Here is a 20924-nt window from a genome sequence, read left to right as displayed (position 1 = left end):
CCTTCCGCTCAGGTCATAGTCCCAGGGTCCTGGGATCGAGCCCCGCATCGGGCTCCCTGCTCTGCGGAGAGCCTGCTTCCCCCCTCCCACATCCCCTGCTTGTGTTGTTGCTCTCGCTGTTTCTCTCTCTGTCAAATAGATAAATATAATCTTTAAATACAAATAAACTTTTATAGTCTAGATGCTATTGGCATAACGTTTTCTAAGAGATTCCTGTTGTGGTTCTGAGTTTAAGGATGAGAAATGGGCTGTGAGCACGGTAAGGTCGTTGCTGCACCTGCGGCCCTGCCCTTCCCTTACCAGACCTACCTGCCGCCTCCTGGGCCTTCTCCAGCACCTGCTCCTCTCCAGGATTCGTCCTCTGCTGCCACTTCCTTCCTGTGTGTCTCTGACGTCTACTGGTGGCTTCCTTCCCATTTGAATGTCTTCAGGTATCTCCCAAGTGAAACCATACGGGCTCCCACTGTGCCTTTGCCCCCCACCCCCGAGAGCACCGTGTGTCTCTTCCCCTGAAACGTCTTCCTTGGAAGACACTCTCCACACTCCCCGTCCTTGCTTCCTCCTCTCCTGTGTATCCGTCCCCACCTGAACCCCCTTCTCGCCAATTCCACTCCAAGTGCTTTATCCAAGGACTTGGCCAGGCCCCTGTTCCCACTGATAGTTCATTGCCCGTGTGTTTATTTCATTTCTAATGCAACTGGACACTAGTTCACATGTCTGACTCCTTTCTCATCTGTCTTTGTGTTGCCTGCTCGAGACTTGGGCCTACTTTCTTGTTATGGTTAATCCATTTCTCTTAAATGCTTTAGTGGGGAAAGTAGATGATTTCCTCACTTTCTGACCAGCGTCCAGTAGAACTAAGAACTGGAAACACCACATTGCTAAAGGTCAGCAGTGAACGTGAGGACAGCGCTGAACCAGCAAAGGACAGAGATGTTGTGCAAAAATGTAGCTGCCCTTTTACCAGTAACAGGATATTTTCTTCCTCCTTTCTGGTTATCACTGCCCAACAGTAAAACTCCACTGGTGAGGTAACACACCATCCGTGGGTGGTGGTGTTTGTCGCGAAGCCCCCTGAGGACGGCTGTCTGGCTCCCACTACTGGACCACCAGGGCTGTGGGCTCCCAGCGAGTGGAGCTTGAGAAAAGCATCTTGCATCCTCTTTGGCTGGCCTCTCTGCCTCTTCTGGGATTCATGAGTCTTCTTCCTGCATAAATGTCTGTTCCTCCTCTCGCTGTGCTGTCAATCTGTTTTATCTCTGTCATGTGGCAGAGGGTCTTCACAACCAAGACCGCTCTGCCGTTCGGAGGTCTCCGGAATCAGGGCCATTGTGTCGCCCCATTCTCCGGAATCATGAGATTTTACACAACATGTGTCGTTTTGTGTGTCAGCATCGCAGCTAGCTTGATTGCTCTGGACTCTGCAAGTATTTATAAAATCCCACCTTGTTTGACTGGACGTGCTGCTCGTTCTGTACCTTCTATTGCAAACTAGATAACTGATTTGGCACCAAAAATAAAAAGTTTATTTTTATGGGGATGCAATTTAATTTTATAGATGACTACGATTCTGTTGAAAGGTATAAATAATTTATCTTCAATTTATGGCTATTATGGCTCTTTAACACATTTTCGTAGGAATGGTAGCCCAATCGGGAGTATTTTTGGAATAAGCTAATTGCCTTCTAAAAGCTCTTTGGGCAACGATTAGTTTCTGCAAGAATGAATTGCCATCTCATTTAAATTAACTGAGTAAATAAAATGACCCCAAACTTTAAGATACGCATTTATGAAAAAAAGACACAGCAAAAAGTTAAATTTCAGTTATTTTGCATAGTGCTGTTGTTGTTGTTTTTAGAGATTTTATTTATTTGTCAGAGAGAGAGAGAGAGATCACAAGTACGCAGAGAGGCAGGCAGATGAGAGAGGGGGAAGCAGGCTCCCCGCTGAGCAGAGAGCCTGATGTGGGATTAGATCCCAGGACCCTGAGATCATGACCTGAGCTGAAGGCAGAGGCTTAACCCACTGAGCCACCCAGGTGCCTCTTTGCATGTGTTTTTACCCAACTCTCTAAAATACAGAGAGAACAAAAAGATGTCTACTTGGAGGAAAATGTATACCTTGTAAATGGGATCTCGGCTTCTTAGTATTCTTTCTGAAAACTCTTGCAGTATAAAAAGGGCCCGTTTTTTTTCCTTGAGGGTATCCTTAGGGAATCAAGGTAGACTGCTGTCCCACTTCAGTTCAACTAACTGAGGTTCGTAAGAGAAGCTCGCCATTCCCGGTTTCATAAGAAAGTATCTGGTCAATTAAATCATAAGCCTATAAACCAACTAATAGAAGAAAGTAGGACTTAAAATCATAGCCTGGAAAATTACAGTTAAGAGCAGTGTTCTGTTTCATAAAATACGTCACTGTGTTTCTGCCAGTGAATAAAAACATAGAAATTCTGTGCCAGACATAGAATACAGCTCCCACAGAATGGAGATGTCGATCAAAACAGCAGAAAGGAAGGTTTTTTCCTTTTCTTGACTTTTTCTACAGACTACTAAGGACACTTCATAGAAAACCCACCTGCTCCCCCATCCCTGATGTGAGGCAGTTACCAGTTTCAGAAGCAGGCTCATGAAAATTTTGACAGTCTGCGTGGTTGATCCCAGAAAGAGATACAACTCCACCTGCCATGCCACCCGTATTGCATAGCTTGAGATGGACGGAAAAATAAATAAGTAAATAAATAAATAAAATAAACAAAACCAAAGTTCCCTCTATTGCTATTGCAATTCACTCTGCAGAAATTTGCGAGCGCCCTCGGCAGTCTGGCTAAGGAATTCCAAAGTCTCCAGCTCAGCAGGGATTACTGGAGATCTCGTGTCTCCTTAGAAAAGATCGAAATGTCCCTTAAGTAAGGAAGAGGTTCTCCAGCAGTGGCGTGTGCAGTTTCATGAATGATTCCTTAGAGGACAATGAACAGAACAGCTCTTTCCCACTCTTCTCCCGGTAAGCACCTCGTTCATCCGAACAGGCGGGGCTTCGCTGGCTGTCTGCTGGGTTCCAGACGCTGGTGTCGCTCAGAACTGGGAGGGAGGTCCATGCTGTGCTCGCAAGCTCCCAGCATCGTTCAAAAGCACATTGACTTCGGCCACAGAAAGGAATGAAGTGCTGATCTGTGGTTCCGAACGTTATGCTAAGAGAACGAAGCCGGACACGAGTGGCCACATATTGTGTGATTCTGTTTAGGCGAACTATGCAGAATTCTCAGATCCATAAAGACAAAACACAGATGTGGGTCGCCCGCAGCTGGGCGGATGATGAGGGCTGGGTGCACAGAGCACCTGCCTAGTGTGTACACGATTTTCTTTTGGGGTGACAACGTTTTAGAACTATGTACAAGTAGTGGTAGCACCACATTATGACTTTATTTATTTTCATTTTTTTATTATGTTAGTCACCCTACAGTACATCGTTAGTTTTTTTTTTCAACATCATGTGCTTATTTCGTGATGTCAGAGATCAGCACATCATTATTACATAGTAACAAGAATATTAACAAAAGCACACAGATACAATACCAACCAAACATTTATGGAGGGTAATACTTAAAGCATGCATTTATATGTAGAATGCTTGTTTACCAATGTTTACATCTTTATGTAAAATGTATAAACAGTATTTAAAACCAATAAAAAGTTTATATTATGAAGTAGATAGGAACAATTTATATGATTAGGTTACAAGGAGACAAAGAACTGGTTTTTCACAATTTCTAATTTGCTCCATTTTTCCTATGTAAATAATCAACACCATATTTAGAACTGCCTGTCATCATTAGTTTCTGATGTCGTGTTCCATGATTCACTGTTTGCATATAACCCCCAGTGCTCCGTGCAATCCATGCCCTCCTTAATACCTACCACCAGACTCACCCAACCCCCCACCCCTCCCCTCTAAAACGCTCAGTTTGTTTCTACACTATGGAGTCCATAGTCTCTCATGGTTCGTCTCCTGCTCCAATTTCTTCCCCTTCATTTTTCCCTTCCTTCTCCTAATGTCCTCCGTGTTATTCCTTATCCTCCACAAGTAAGTGAAACCATATGATAATTGACTCTATCTGCCTGACTTATCTCACTCAGAATAATCTCCTCCAGTCCCATCCATGTTGATGCAAAAGTTGGGTATTTGTCCTTTCTGATGGCTGAGTAATACTCCATTATGTCTATGAACCACATCTTCTTTATCCCTTCATCTGTCAAAGGGCATCTGAGCTCCTTCCACAGTTTGGCTGTTGTGGACATTGCTGCTATGAACATTGGGGACTTTATTATTGTCCACTGAATTGTTTACTTCAAAATGGTTAATTTTATGTTACATGAATTTTACCCCAATTGAAAATATACAACAAAAAATGTTGTTTAAATTTTTTGAGAAAAAAAAAAGCATATGGCTCTTTGTATACTTGTTCTATACTTGAATACATGCTGCAGACACAACAGTAGTGTTCATAATATCTGGCAGGTATTTTTATTCAATAAATATCTGTAATAAAACTGTTTGGTAATTGGGTAATCATTGAGGTTCCCCCCACCCACAAATCACCATTGTAGGGGAGGAAATTTTTTCCCATTTCTCCTTCTAGGTTATTTGATCTAATAATTAGATATAAAACAGATTAATGAGAAAAACTGATTTAATTTGCTGTGTATGGAAGCCCCATAAAAATATGAGCCTCAAAGAAGTGACCAAAGCAGGCAGCTTTTATACCTTTTTGATAAGAAAATAATAAATTTGTGAAGATTTGACAAGACAAAGAAGTTTGGACATGGGGTAGCAAATTAATCAAGAAGTAACAAGGCTTATTTATACTTCGTTCTCTCCCTTGAGTTTCCGGTCTCAGGCGGTAGGGATGCCTTCTACCCTGCCTGCAGAAGGAGGGTGCCTTTGGTGTGGGAGATTTCGTTCCTGCTTTCAGGGGGTGAAGGAGGGTCAGAGGTTTTCCTCACCCTTGGTCTTTTGTAAGTAATAATCAGTGTGTCAAAGTGACAGATTTGGGGGGTGCCATAGTCTGCTACTGTCCCCATCCTACGACTCAAGATTTTCCACCTAGAACTTTACCATCTCTCTGGGTTATCTCCCTGCATAATTGCCTGTCATGAATTTTGCATCTTCCCAAGAGCTTTGTATTCTTTTCTACTCTGGTTATTACTGTGATGTTGGAAGCTTGCATTCAGAATTAACTCCTATGGTAGAATCATTTCTGAAAATCCATTCCCATGCTGGCTCTGCTCTTAGACACCATTAATGAAGGTGTCAACTAGAAAGGTCACCACAGCAGCACCCGCGGCCCCCCACAGATCACCTGAGTCAAATTTGATATATCGCCTTTAATAACTGCCCTGTCCTTGTCCACTAATTCTCACTTCATGTTGGAGGCCTTATGGTCAATAGAATTAACATTAATTTTTCTCATTTTATGGCTCTGAGAGGCTCTTCTGCACCATACTGGCCGCCTAGACACACACAAAAAAAATTTTTTTTTTTTGCTACTACCGGGCATGCACTTCTGTGTAATGACTATGGGAGTTAACGACCATGGTTTCCGTAATAATGGAGAACTGATCCTTCACTTCTGGATCTCCCTGGGTTGGCTGTTCCCTTTCCTGGCTCGAATCTGCACCTGTTGGGCTGCTTGTTCATAGCTCTAAGGCCGGAGGAGATGAGTGAGGACGGCTTCTGCTCACTTGGCCTGGCTCGCGGCCTGATTTCAACCTGGAAACTGCATGGTGGGGGGTGGTGGCAGGGGATTCCGTGGATGCGTGATGGGCCCATCCGCAAGGGCGTCCCCTGAAGCTACAGGGACAGTCTCAGAGTCGGGGACCCTCTGGTGCGACCCTCAGCCCCGTTTTTCCCCCTGAAGCAGAGCTGGTTTTATTTAAAACACTGAAGCTGGACTCCTCAGTAGACGGTCAGGGCTGGTCTGAGGTTCAGTCCTTTCCCGACTCAGCCCCGTCTTTCTGGCTCCAGAATGATCTCTCATTCTCAGTCATCGGGCCCTCCCTCGGCTCCGGCGGCACTGGTGTGCGCGCTGCCCCCGTGAGGCCAGGGCGAAGAGCCCACCGGCTGTCCTCTCGCTGGCGGCCCACCTGCGTTTGCCTCCATGTGCAGCCCGGCTTCCAGCCCCGGGCTGTGAGGTCTTGCTCCCGAGACCCTGTGATCCCTCACACCAGGACTGTTTCCAGAGCTACCGTCTCTCTAGTTTCTACACTTTCTTCCTCCCACACAATGGTGCCCATCAACACGCACATATACTCGGTGGCTTCCCCAGTAAGACAGACGCGCTCACGGCCCCTCCACCGATGAAGGTGCTTTCCCCTTCCTGGGCAGCATTTTGTCCTTCGAGAGCTGTGAGTCCTAGTTCTCCCCGTCTTCCCTCCAGCAGAGCCCTTGAGCTTCTCAGACTAACCTTACTGTCTCTACCCGACCTGCAACGTTGTTCCGGCCAGTGACCACCGCCGTCTTGCCAAATCAAGCCACGAATTTTCAACCCTCTTCCTAACCTCTCTGCAGTGTGGGCCCCACTGTGCTTCAGGAACATCTGATTCAGTTGGCTTCCAGAACTAAACATGATTTCTTTGTCTCCCTACAATACCCATCGGTTTTCATTGAAAGGTCCTCTACACACGAGTCCAGGAGGCGGTAGTCGACTCACAAATGTGTACAGTGTGATTCGTTTGTGTCACGGGAGACTGAAATAAGTCAGTGCTTCTTAACCGCTATCAAAGATAATAGCGGGGGTGCCTGGGTGGCTCAGTGGGTTAAAACCTCTGCTTTCCACTCAGGTCATGATCCCAGGGTCCTGGGAGCCAGCCCCGCATCGGGTTCTCTGCTCAGCGGGGAGCCTGCTTCTCTCTCTCTCTCTCTCTCTCTCTCTCTCTCTCTCCGCCTCCCTCTCTACTTGTGATCTCTGTCAAATAAATAAATTTAAAAAAAGAAAGAGATAACAGATTTCCTGTAGCTACGGACTAGCAAGTCATGCTGGCCACCAGTTCACAAGCATAATACATTGCATCTGACCAGTCCCCCTCACTTAGTCCTCGTGGTGTTTCCATGAAAGGATGCTGAACCGCTCACCTCTTCTCTGAGCTTCCTACTGGACCGCTTAGGTGGTTGCCCGATGTTTTGGACCTTCACAGAGCCATCGAAAGTGACCGTGCAAATGGGAATTTGGAACTTCCCCGTGCGCCTTTCTAGTATCAGGCATAACCTGAAAGATGCTTAGAATGTTTTTAGAAAATCTAACGGTACAGCCTCACTGTTCTTTCAGAGTTTTTGCAAAATGGCTTTTGAAAGGCAGTTTCACTTGAATCACTGCAAAGCGTTGGGTGCCTGGAAATGCTTTTGCATTTTTCATACAGCTTTGTTGCTGAACACATAGAGGAAAGGAGCAGGAACTGTTTTGGTTTCTTTGAATTAATGAAGAGACTCCAAGGCCAGACCCTTAAGAGTTGTTGTATAACGAGGCTCTGACTGTGGAGACCTCGCCATATGGGACAGAAACTCTGAGAGCTTCTGGAATAGCAGTGAGATGGCTCTCTGTCCATTACAGCTCCGGATACAAGTGATGGCACTTGGCGGTGTTTGAACAGAGAATGTCTTTGTTTCTGTTCTACTGCGACGGCCCATCTGGTGCTTTAACGTCAGGCCGTTGTTTCTGATGGAATAATGCTGGGAACACTGGCTCTGGTATATTTATATACAGTTTTTCTTAATATCAGTTCCTTCGACATTTTTGAGGAGATAAGCTCGAAGGGGAGTTACGAACCAGCAGACTGAAGAACCGGCTGGCTGGGTAGGAAGAGTTGGCTTGTGTACGTGTTTCTGGTTCCACCGAGGTCCTCCACGTCCCTCCCTCAGTCCTCTGAAAGCCACTCTGGTCTCGGGCTTTCTTGTCCTTCTGGGGGCGAAGGTGGAATTCTCTCTTGGCCATTTGGCACTCTGGAGGTTAGTGGCTGACCTGTTTTCCTTCGAACCTTCCCGGACCTCAGCTTCCACGGCAACGTTATTGTCAAGCCTTGCGCCCTCTCCTGGCCTCGCAGCCCCCCACTCTGTACAGCTTTCTGCCGCATGGGGGGTCCTCCGTGCCTCTTCCCCTCCTCAACCGCAAACTCAGTGGAGCCGCTGCGTGTCGGCTTCCCCTGCCGTCCGTGAGCTCCTCTTCTTCTCAGAAACCCGCTGGTCTCCTGCTTCCCGCGGGCAGCCCTGCCTTCGCCTCTCGTCCTTGCGCCTTGCCCTTCCTCGGAGCCCCACAGCAACTCCCAGTAAATGTGAGCGTGACGTCATTCTTCATCTTTCTGCCTTTCTGACGTTGCTGCTCCTCTGTCCAGAGAGCCCCTTCAAGTGCCAGACCTGGGATTCACTTTGAGACTTCAATCCAGTCCATCCCGAGTGTAAACACGGGTGTGATTTGGTTTTGTTGCTGCTTCTTCAGGATGACCCGAGGTCATCGGTATTTGACCTGTTTATTTGGGGGGCCCCGTGCTCTCATTTTCAGACATCAGTTTCCACTCTTCATTTTCATGTTGTATGGTCTCAGTGTATACCCGCTTCTAAGAAGTCTTGACAATTAAAGCAGCTTTGTCAATTTCAGAGATATTGTGGATTTTCTTGAAAAAAAAAATATGTACAGGGTCCTTCGACTAAATTCTTCTAGTACTTCTTTCAGGATGTGGCTTTGTCACGAATTTTAAAGCGATCACCTCTCCAGTGCACACATGTGGGAGGAATGTGTGTCAATGAGGTTATGTCTCCCGTGCTACTAGGCAAGGACGTTCTTCATCCAGCAAGTGTTAGGACGTGTGCTGGCAACACGGCTCATCGATCCTTCCGTCCTTTGAAGCCTGCAGCTTGTTGGGAGGTTCCCACGGCATGTTTGTGTGCCTTAAACTAAAGACCCCTTCCAGCATTTGTAGGACGATGGACTGCTCCAGTCTTCCCAGGACTGGTGGAGTTTCTAGGAGGCTAGACGGTTGGTTTTCAAACCGGAGTGATTTGGCCCCGGCAAATACTAGCTAAATTGTCCTTAGAGTAGAGTAGTTGGCGACTTTACCAGATAAAAAGCACTTGAGGATTGATTTCTTGGATCACTTACGTTGAAATCTGTACATGTAAATACCAACCATGTTATTAACCCAACACGTTTATTCTAATGATACAAAGATAATCTGTCTCTATATATAATTTAGTTATACCTTCCATACTTTTACATTAAAAAAATTAAATAAAAAGTCACACTTTCTCTACATCAGCTTGTTAATAAATGTGGAGCTTTTCCGTGTATTCGCTCTTTGAATCTAGATTTGTTAAGCAGGTACTGTTGGCCTCATACAAAATGCCAAGGACGAGAGACATAGTTATGAACGAGGTTATTGTCACTTTAGGAAGTTCCAACGCTTACTAGATTTTTCTTGGTAATTTGGGCCCCATCCCAGGTTTTCAAAATCCCCAAACATTTAGATAAGGCGCCATCTGGTTGGTTTCTCATCGGCCGTGAGAACCCCAGTTCTGATTCCCTGGAGTTCGAGTGTGTGACAAATGTTCCCTTAAATGGACTCATCTCAGTAGTTAATTTCTCCTGCCTGTGTTGCTGGTTGTTCAGGCATTGTGTGAGCCCTAAGCCTTTCCATTAGCTTGGGAGAAAAGTATTTGTTTGCAGTTGTCAAACCTTGCTCCAAGACGAAGCCCATCACAGGAAGGAGATTGAGCACAGTGTCACTGTGGATCAAGGCAGGAACAGATCACAGACTTCACCTTGAAACTTGCCCTGAGACTTTGCCACAGGCTAGCTGGCTCGGTTGGCTGGGTCACCTCAAAGCAACCCTGAATGACCCATCTTTGAAGAAGGACAGATTCTCCCATTTGCCTGGTTATAGCTTAAAAGCACCAGATGGACACCCAAAAATTGTTGCTGCAAGCGCAGCACCTGAATAGTGCCGGTATACTGTAGGTGCTCAATAAGATCTCACCCAAAAGATCCTGCCATAATGCAGTCAGCACCCAGGAGACAGGAGATCATCTGCTGAACTCATATTCTGTATTTCATGATTCAGCACTGAATACAATATTATTTTGCAACCCTTTACTTGGCATTTTTTTTCTAGTTCCTCTAATTTCTAACTTTTAAAAGCAAAGACTGTGACTCATTTTTCCTTGTTGCTCAGCGTGACACAGGACAGTGACCGGACTCTTGAAAAGGTATATTGAATTTTTAGTTGTGTCGATGAATGCAAAACTTTGATACTTTCTGACAGATAGACTAATTAAATCCTAGACACGACATGGGTCTGAGGGAGACTATGTGAATTAATGTGATTTTAAGTTAATTCTCCTCTTCATGTCAACTTCCTTGTATTGAGGTGCTAGTAGAGGAAGATTTTAGAATAGTGATTGATGTTGTAGGGTGAGGATTTGATGGTGTTAAGTAATTATTTTACCTGGGATACGCCTGTGTTGGTAATCAGTGTCTATTCTGCTGGGACACAGCATCAATATGTCCATTAACAGTAGGAAAATAGATACTTGTCTCCCACCTGGAGGACAGCCCATGTTATCTCGCCCAGACTTTAACACAGGAGCAAATTATCTTGTGATTTTTCTGAGGATGTCCTTAAAATAAGCCTTACTGATTAGAAATAGAAAAGCTGGATTCACCATAAAAATCTTTCCTTGGGGCGGGGGTTGGGGGAGGGAGAGAGAAACCATTAGAAAACATTCAGGGCAGTCATAAGAGACAAAGTCACACAGGTACGCTCATCTCCACAGCCTGTTAATCGGATTCTTGAAGAAACCCACAGCAGGACCACAGACCCCATTTATCTGACCCCAGACTCCTAGAAATTCTGAAATTCAAACCGGTGGATCGGGACATGCAAACAAGCCAGGGTTCAAAACATGTTGGACTCAGGCCGGAAGGTGATACCATGTTCATTTTGGGTAACTGGCCAAGGAGGGGTGAGTCTTATGGCCCTAAGAGCTAACCCTTAATCTCAGCTCCGTCCCCACCCCCCTTGTGAGACTACAGTTAAACCAAGAGAGAATTCGTTTGAAGAGCAGCACGGATTTTTCAGGGTTTTTTAAATCCCCTCTTCCTCCTCTACTGTTACTTTACCATTGTTCCTCTCTGGTTCTCGAGGCTCTTGTTAACCTCAAAGAACCCCTGTGAATGTTAGCATTGATTACCATCTTCCGCAGCCATGTCCCCCTGGTGTGAATCCCAGATTACTCCCCCACCATTCGCTCACATTTTTCTTTATGGAATGTTGGATGTCCGCAATGGCCTCTGAAATAAAGGCAGGGTTCTCTTCAAAAAGGCAGTGTTTAGGAGTGCCTGAGTGTCTCAGTTGGTTAAGGGTCTGCCTTCGGCTCAGGTCATTGATCTCAGGGTCCTGGGATGGCGTTCCGCTCAGCAGGAAGTCTACTTTCCCCTCTCCCCCTGCCCCACCCCCACCCCATGTGCTCTCTCTCTTGATTCTCTCTCTCAATTTTTTTTTTTTTAAAGGCAACATTTAGTGCCTGCAGTGAAGGTGAATTCATATATGGAGACATCTATTTCTTTCTCTTTGCGGGAGAAATGGGTTTTCCCCTAGAAACAGGAGAGACTTTATGATCTGCTATTATTGTAAGAAGTTGAGTCTATATGTTCTACAAATCTCGAACATCGGTCTCCTGGTTTAACGGTGGCAGAATGGGCTACTGCAGTCTTGAAATGCATGCTTATCTGCAGTCTGATTTCCTTTTAGGTAAGATGGGCATTTAAATGGACATTAGGAGAAACCAAGAGATTAACGGGCGTTTTTTAAAGGGCTTGCTGTCTTTAACAGGGTTAGGTTGGTTTCATCGTGTGGTGCGCTTTATCCTGATTTCTCATGGAAGACGGAAAACGAAGATTTGTTCATCACTGTCCAGGTAGTGAACTCCAGGAGTAGATAGTCCCCAACAGTAGATGTTGCAAGCTGGAGACTAGCAACCTGAACTTTAGGAGGAGAGCATGTTTGTCTTGTGGTCCAGCATCAGCGACAGTCGCTCTGCTTCCTTCACTGGAGTTCAACAAATAATTGTCACATGTGCCCCCTGGGCTGCTTCTCTGGGGTCGTCTTCGCTGGTGGTGTTTGGTCAATTCCCACAGGTGTTTGCTGTTTCACTTAAACAGCAGCAGGTGTGCACCGGCATCCGTCCCAGCGGAGGAGGCCCCTGAGCACTGCGGTCTCACTCCTTTCATGAAAACTTCTGTATACGGTCTCATCACATGTGGATGTGAGAATCCGCGTTAGTGATGTTTTCTAACATTTTTTGCTGGTAGCTAAGACTCAAATGTGACAGATAAAGAAGGTTGAGTCGTGGAGAGAATGTGGCGTTTCTCATACCAGAAAGCCCGAAACTCAGTGATGTGGTGAATCCAGTTTTTTTCCAAATTGTGGGTCAGGATACATTGGTGGGATGCAATGAGTGGGACCCGCCCAAAAGGTTACTTAATAGAAATAGAGTTGTTCAGAGTAATAGACTGGGGAAGGATACATTTCATGTTTTTTCAAGAATCTTTTTGTTTCAGAGATACAGACTGGCTTATGCATGTGTGCGCACGTATGTGCATACATGTGTTCATGTGTGCACCCACATGTATGCATTTGCGTGTTTGTGCATGTGTGTTCGTATGCACACACGTGTGCATGTGCACTGCTCCTGACATATGCATATATGTGCACGTGTGCACACATTTTCATGTGTTCATGTGTATGTGCACGTTCTCCTGTGCATGTGCACATATGCCCATGTGCACATGGGTGTGCATGTGTCCATGTGTCTGCATGTGTGTTTGTGTGCACATGTGTGTGCATGTGCACATGCACCTTTGCATGCATGTATGTCCACATATGCATTGTGCTCATGTGTACACGTGTGCTTGTGTGTGCATGTGTGTGCTCCCCTGCATGTGCACATATGCCCATGTGTGTCCATGTGTATGCACCCGTTCGTGTGCACATGTGTGTGCATGTGTGTGCACACGTGTCTGTGCGTATGAATATGTGCCCTTGTGAGCATGTGTGTGCATGTGTGCATGTTGTGTATGTGCCCACGTGTGCATTTCTACTTATCTGCATGTGTGTGCATTCTGTGTGCATGTGTGCATCTGTGCCCATTTGTACGTGTGGGGGGGGATGTGAGAGAGAGAGAGATGTGAATCTGGGTCACAATCTAAAATCTATATTGCTATCAACAAAGCTTTGGATATTTCAGTGTTCCATCATTCTGAGGCCTGAATTTCTCACCTGTTAAATGAGATTAAGAGCAACTCTTTTGAGGGTTTATTCCCAGGATCGATGGCAGTAATACACGCAAGGTACCCTGCATCGCACCTTGCATCGCACCTAACTTACATGATAGACATACAAAAGATGCTACCTTTTACTAAAACTAATCCATTTAAAATTTAATTGATTAGAATTTATTCAAGTGTACACAGGATTGAGTCAAGATTTAAATCCATAAAACTAATTTTTAAAATATTTTCTGATTCGAAAGACAATGATGTTAAAAATTAATCAGGAAGGACATTGCTTAATTAATTCACTGTTTATTGATTTTTTTCTTTGAGATCATTGCTTTTCAGTTCAATAAAGTATTTTTAATTTATCAACCCATTTACTCGAGTAATATTTCCAGAAGCTGGAATATGTCCAAAGGAACATCACAGAAATTCTTATGTGATCCAAACTTATGCTATGAGAGATAGTTAAATAATCTGGTGACAGCTTACAAAAGGGAATACTCAAATGACATTGATTTCATATACTAAAAGGATTATTTCACACCAGAAAAATTATATTAATTAAATTAAGCCTTGGAAGCAGAAGAGTAAAGACATATTTATTGGAACTTATGGAAAAATAGAGTTCAGCTCAAAACCAGAACCAGAGAATTACTCTTGAGACTGGTCCTGAGACACCAGAGCTACCTCTGAGAAGGGAGGTCCTCTGAGAAGGGAGGATGGGTGTGTTTGGATTTGATGGGGTGCAAATCATCTTTTAGCTTAAAGACCTGATGATTGTTTAAATCGGCTTTTATGGGTTAGATATCCTGGTGGGCTCTATATCAAACTTTTTTTTTTTTTTAAGATTTTATTTGACAGACAGAGAGAGCACAACAGGGGGGGGTGCAGCAGGCAGAGGGAGAGGGAGAGGCAGGCTCCCCACTGAAGAGGGAGTCCAATGCGGGGCTCGATCCCCAGACCCCAGGATCATGACCTGAGCTGAAGGTAGCTGCTTAATCGACTGAGCCACCCAGGCGCCCCGTATCAAACTTTCATGTTGAGCAGTCCCATAGGGCATATGCGTGTGGGATGTGCATTTTCCATAAATGGGCCTAGAAACACAGCCTGGTGGAAACTGCCGGGGAACATGCATGCTCTGTGAAGGAATCCTTGTGTTTATCGGGTCTGTTTTCATATAGTGACAGGCATTAAATGCTCACCCCTGGCTTTACTCTGGATTTCTTCCTCTGTTTGGTTAGTTACATTTGCTGAGTACTTAGAAGTGAAAGTGGAAAAGAAGCCTGTTCATCGCTCATTTTTAGCAGTTCAGTGGGCATAATCAGACTTGGTATGAATGCAGACAAGTTTGAGGCTCGTGAGCATGGGAGCATCTGTACTGAGGAAGAACACGAGAGGTAAACTAATGTCAGCTGGAGGGGGAGAGGGGATGCTTGAGAAATACGATGGTTCATCTCACCAAGAAGCAGACCAAGAAAGGCATGATAGGGAAAGGTGATAGTAGGGAAGGACTTTTTTTTTTTCCCTGTAGCCTTTGGGAGTGCTTTGAGTGGCTTTTGATTTTGTTGGGAAAATAAAATAATTTAAAGGATGCCCTCGATCATAATGTACTCTTTGTACCTGACAATGTCTCTCTCCTCCAAAGTAATTTACAGAAGAGAAATCAGGGGTTGTATAAAAAGGGACCTGACTTGCCCAAGTACTCCAGAGCTAGAATCAGAGCATGTGTTTCTTGACTTCGCACCGTTCTGATCCCAGTCTTGATGGGTTCCTGCCCTGAAATGTCCTCCGAGTCTGCGGGCCTCAGGCCACTAGACCTTCGTGTCAGGGGTTTTAGCTACAGATGTAACGGGTCGGGAATCTTCCACGAGGGGTGGGTTGTTTGAATGGATCACGCAGCTGAGTGAGGGCTCACGCGTCTTCTTGTTGAGAGGTTTTCAGAAGTTATTCTAACAGGAAAACCCTCTGTTCACATTATATTTCTGTAGCAGCTTAATGTGTAAGCAGAGCTTTGGTTTTTGTTTTGTTTTGTTTTTAAACAAATATGATTTAGTTGAAATGAGTATTAGGGATCTGGACCACTGCCTGCTCCTACTTCCCACTGGCCCACCGTGACAACCATGAGGCTTCTAAGATGTATCATAATTAAAAAAGAAAAAAAAGTCTACTTGCTGGCCTTCGTTTTATGACCAGGCTTTCTTTGAATGCAGGGGAAAGAGGACATTATTTCAGACTTCCTGGAGAAAAATCCGTTTTCTTAAATATGGCAAAAAGAGCCTGCAGGGGCAGATTTCAAGGGAGTGTGACTCTAGGGGAGTCCAGTGGAAGGGAAGACATGAAATACGAGGAAATCGACCTCTGGACTGTCCAAAACAGGCGTTGTGAGGACTAATCAGCTCATGTGTAACTGACTCACCGTGTCTAAGCTCTTTCTCAAAGAAAACGAAATTTTGGAAAATAGGCATATTTCTCTAAATATAAATGATTGTTAATGCTCATTTGAAGTCGTTTTGTGCAGCTGTCTGGTAGGGCCTGCAGTGATGGCTCTTTCTAGGGAATCTGCAGATTGGTATCTGGTTTGGACACCCCCACCCCACCCTGTAACCTGGTGGGACAGAGACCTGTGTCCTTCCGTGGGTTCCCCGGAAATCACACAGAGCGTCCAGAGCCTTCCCAGGGTTGAGGCCTGGTGACCTCTGGATAAGGGAAATGAGGAGAGGCCAAGATCATACAATCTGGAGTCCCATAGGGGCGGATCCCACAAGGTAGTCCCCGAGCCAGGTTCTGTTGTTACTGATGTGTTTAATGATTACACTGCCAGGGAGCCCGTGTTTTAGAATCTCCTGGGACCTGGGGCTCCCTCAAGACGGTGGCATATTCATAATCCATTTCAACGCTTTTTCCGTCCTAAATCCTTGACTGAATGCTTAATAGCACCTGCCGCTTCCCTGTCTGGAGGCTCTTCTTGCCCAGCCGCGCACGCCAGCTTGGCGCATGGCGGCAGCTCTCCCTCGGGAAGGAAGGGCGTCTGCGTGCCGGTCGTGCCGATCACCAGCACGTTTTTCTTCAGGTCGAGGGAACACTGGTGTCTGCGGAGCATGTCTAGGCCTAGCAGCATGTCCATGGGCTGGTCCTCCAGGATGGAGAACGAGCACTGGAGGAAGTCGCCTTCGATCTGGATCTGGGCAAGGTGCACCCGGCCAATGATTCTCTGCGTGCCCACACCCTTGGCGACGCCAGCCCAGCGGCGGTCCACCAGCCGGATGATGTTACACCTCTCGGCGCACGCCTGGCTCATGATGGTCATCTGGGCCCCGGAGTCCACGAAAGCCTTCAGAGGGTGTCCGTTCACCTTGCAGTTGATGTAGAGCATGGTCACTTGCCCGAAGCTCTCCGGCGCCTCCTCCATCGCGATGCTCATGTTCTCCTCGATGTTGCGCTGCCGGATTTCTTCCTCGATTTTGGCCTGAGCCTCAGGGTCGAACGGGTCAGCCGTGAAGAGGCGCAGCCGCTCCTGCTCCCGCAGGGCGTGCTCCCTCTGCTGCTCCAGGAGGACGCGGGAGAAGGCGTCCAGGTTCCCGCTGAGCAGGGCTTCGGCCAGGCCCGGGTTGCGCTCCTTGAGCAGAGACAGGTCGTGCGGGTTGGACAGCAGCAGGCTGCGGATCAGGGCGGGGCTGTCCAGACCCTGTGCGCGCGTCATCTTCTCCCCAGAGCCCAGGCCGTGGGACGGCTGTGGGGCGCGGGGCGGCTGCGGGGCGCGGGGCGGCGGGGGCGGCGCGGGCGGCGGGCGGCAGCTGGACGTGCCGGGCACCGCTACGCCGGCGGGGTCGGACCGCGCCAGGCTGGACGTGCGTCCGGGCGGCCGCGGGGCCGCGCCCTCCTTCTGCAGCAGCACCACCACGTCGCCGTCCCGGAGGCCGTAGGAGCCCAGGGAGCGCCGGTCGTCGGCCAGGAGCCGCTCCAGGAAGAAGATCTGGGTCTCGGCGGCGGGAATGCCGGACTCGAGCTCGCAGAGCAGGCGGAAGTTGTAGAGCTCGAAGTCAGGGCTGACCTGGAGGGAGAAGGTCGCCTCAGACAGGTCCCTCCGCACGCAGAACACGGTGACCAGCATGGCATGGGCCCGGGCGGGCGCGGCGGGCACCGGGCATCGGGGTGTCCTCCGGCTGGCTGGGGCGGTCCCGCCGGTGGTGCTGCTGCTCCCCTCTCGCGCGGCCTGGGCTCGGGGCCACCCACGTCTGCGCGAGGCCCAGCCGCTCCCCAGCCTCCCTGCCGGCCGCTCAGCCGCTCGGAACGTGGAGGAGGCCGCGTGCGTTCCACACTCATTTGTGTGCAGCCGCGTGGAACTCGGAGCCCCGTTCCCTCGGAGGCGCCCGACGCCGGGCCCCGCTGCCAACCCTACTGCGTCCGGGACCACAAAGAGATGATTCAGCTCTTCCTCGACAGCTGGGCCCGTTCCAGCGTGCTCACTGGAGAGCGGAGTTCCCTGGGCTCTTCCGTGGGCCCCAGACAGGGAGGGAGTGTGGGTTTCCCGGGGCTGGCAGCATGCGGGATGCTGGGCAAGAATGAGGGGTCAGCCCTGGCCCCTGATGGCGGGGACCTCACCCTCTGGGGGAACTGGTGGTCAGCGGTGACTCAGAAAACCCAGGCTGAGAGAGTGGCACTCCAGGCAAGAATGACAGGAGCCCGAACTCACGACCAGGCCTGCTGTTTTCCAGAGAAAAGGGTTTGTGTCCGTGAATTTAAAGGGCAGGGTATGAAGCTGAAAAGAAAATGATCAGCAGGGGTTATAGAGTTCTAGGTGAATCCGAGGGCTGTAAGCAGTATCCATAAGCAAAAGTCCTCCCCCAAAAATATAAAACGGGAGGGAAGGAAAAGAGAAAAGCGAGAAGGGGAACGGGAAGGATTCAAAGCAGGTGTTTGTGGTGGTTTTTTGTTGTTGTTGTTTCTTGTGTGTGTGTGTGTGTGTGTGTGTTTTCATTTAATGTAAGGAAGTGGTTTCTCACAACCCGTGAAGGACACTTGGTGGCAGGATGGCCAGATAGACGCTTCCTTGTTGGTTCAGAGAGGACGCTGCTGCTAGGAGCTGGAAATGCGAGGACCAAAGCCAATGACCATGAGTGTGGTCCTTGAGTAGGACAGACGGGCCCCGGTCAGCCACTGGATGTGGGGAGCGTAAAGGAACACATGGTGTGGGTAACAGAGAGGGTCTCGGAAATTCAAGCCCCTTTCCCAGCAGGCCGTTGCCTTCAGCGGGCATGTGAGATGAACATGTGAGGAGACCGGTCTGACCTGGTTCTAGAGTAAGATGGGTCACGGAGGCCTCTCCGGGGGCTGTCTGTGGTTCTGGCTCGGACGCAGGGCTCGCTGCCCGCCCCCCAAGTGGAGGCTCACAGGGCACAGTGGAGAGGTCCTTTCGGCCGGGTGGCGGCAGGTAGAAACCCTTGAGCACCACTTGTCTTTCTCTGTATTTCTCTAAGTGTTTATGAGGAGCTCCTGTTCCCTGGCTTGGCCTTCCCACGGATGTCAGTCAGCATCCTCGGCTCTGCCCTGCCCCCTCGTTATGTCGAGGTTTGTCAGAAGAGGGGCACTGTGAGAGGTTGCATCAGCTGCGAGGCCTGTCTTAGCTTCTCATTCTCGTGTTTGTCTCAGAGAAAGGATAGCATCTCACTCCGTGCTCTTATTATCATTGTATTTCCATACTCCTATTCATTCTCATTGGAAACATTGGCTCAACGCCCAGTGTGTGTGGAGCGTGTGCTGCGTTCCAGGGATGCATGTACAAATTGTGTTAAGTGCAGGCCGTGCTCGTAGAGAAGCCACAGTCTGAAAGAGGACACATACACGTGTGCACATCTGCACACACACACAGACACACACAAATACATGTACCCACACACATGCACACATGTGCACACATGTATGCACACATGCAGACACAAAGGCCTATACCTGCACACATGCACACACGTACACACATGCATCACATGCGCAAATGCATATGCCTACCTATGCACATACTTGCCTACAGAGACACACGTGCATACACCCACACCCACACGTACATGCATGCACATGCACAGAGCATATATACATACACGCATTCATACACATACACATGTGCACACACATACACACATGCACGTGTACATGCATATGGACACACATACACACACACGTTGGGGTGGTTAAAAAAATACCAGAAAAGTCAGTACACCACAGGAGAAATGGATAATATCTGGAAAACTGATGCAGCCTTTGGAGAGGGGGTCAGGCAGGGAAGGCTTCCTGAAAGTGCTGGGCTTGGAGAGAGGGTGAGAAGTCAGCCAGGGCGAAAAGTCAGCCAGGGCGGGTAGACATGGCAGGCCGAGAAGCGCCATCCCCAGCTTCACACCCATAACCAGTAAGGCAGCAGCACTGCAGGAGAAGGAGGATTTTCTAACATTTAAGATGGGGGGAATCTAGCATAATTTTCCTGGAGAAAATTATGAATTATTTAGAGCAGGTTTTTGCTATTTGTGGAGATGGATGGTGCTTTGACTCAAAATATTAAGTTAATAAATTTCCTCTGTAATTCTTGGCGTCCCGAGAAGATCCTCAGAGACCAGCCATGGTGCCACTGAGCTCGAGAACAGCTGTGCGCTGAGACCTGTCGCGTCCAGACGACTCTGCCGGAAGCCAGCAAGGCTCCCAGGCCCGGTCCCTTTTCCCTTCCTGCCAACCAGCTTTGCACAGTTCAGTTTTAAAATCTTAGTAAGTTAAAGAGATAATGCAGGGGTTTTGTTTTCTTAAACAGTGGATGCAATTATTTTTGTAAAGTAAGATTTTCCTCTTTTCGGGGAGGCAAAGCAAGAATCTGAGGTTCACATCAAAAGAAGCTAATATCTTTTTTTTTTCCATATTACCATGGCTTTCATACTGAACGTAATTAAGCTTTATGCAGTCTGTTTTATTATCTTGCTATAATTCTGTTGACATTTTGCATTTATGTGCCTTTTACTCTTTTCACCATTTTCTGAGAACACACAGTGGAAAGCAAGAAGCCTCACGGTCTGGCCAATAAGTGCCCTGCTCCCTAGAAGGATCACACAGGCCATCAGGATTGGGGGGGGGGGCTGAGTGTTCTCTAGTCCACCCACCCCTCAGGCCTTACATCTCTGTAGCGTTCTGGAATCCAAAACACTAACCATAGCCTTCTGGGGCTCTCTATATTGTAGGATTCTTTCATTCTCCTCAGCACTGTGGGTGATTCAGATACCAGATGTGTAGTTATGTTACCTCAAAATTGTAATTAAAAACTTTCTCTGATTATGTAATAAACTTGGGAGTGTGTATAAATACTCCTAAAAGTGAAATGTCCACACACCATAAATTCCCGCTGCACAGGCTCTTGGGAAACAGGCTGTCTGACTTACCTAGACGTGCAGACCCATGCAGCTGGAAGTGGTTATAACTTCTGAGGGGTCGCAGTGAAGTATGTTCTCTTGCTTTTTCTTCATTGGTAAGTGTAACATGGGAACATAATCAATCCTTTCTTTGGTTAAATGAGACCCCTGCAAGGTCTCGTGGCTATCACTCAGAAAATCAATTCTCATTTTTCAGCCTAAAT

The 20924-nt window shown here is 47.5% G+C and overlaps 2 protein-coding genes across 3 annotated transcripts in view; one reads left to right on the top strand and one right to left on the bottom strand.

The window, feature by feature from the left end:
• The window catches only part of PDGFD (platelet derived growth factor D), a 220243-nt gene that overhangs the window by 99486 nt on the left and 99833 nt on the right, over positions 1-20924 (top strand). The gene's annotated exons all lie outside the window — the stretch shown is intronic.
• Positions 16082-17723, bottom strand: DDI1 (DNA damage inducible 1 homolog 1). The gene has a single exon (XM_045077508.1). The coding sequence runs from the start codon at positions 17427-17429 to the stop codon at positions 16209-16211; it is 1221 nt and encodes a 406-aa protein (XP_044933443.1). The 5' UTR covers positions 17430-17723; the 3' UTR covers positions 16082-16208.

The sequence above is a fragment of the Mustela putorius genome, unplaced genomic scaffold (genome assembly GCF_011764305.1).
Source record: "Mustela putorius furo isolate JIRA1106 unplaced genomic scaffold, ASM1176430v1.1 tig00000198_pilon_pilon_pilon, whole genome shotgun sequence".
NCBI lineage: Eukaryota > Metazoa > Chordata > Mammalia > Carnivora > Mustelidae > Mustela > Mustela putorius.
This window is presented reverse-complemented; position numbering and strand designations above follow the sequence as displayed.

Excerpts from the sequence above, each read along its gene's own strand:
- DDI1 (XM_045077508.1), bottom strand. The coding sequence starts at position 17,429 with ATGCTGGTCACCGTGTTCTGCGTGCGGAGGGACCTGTCTGAGGCGACC.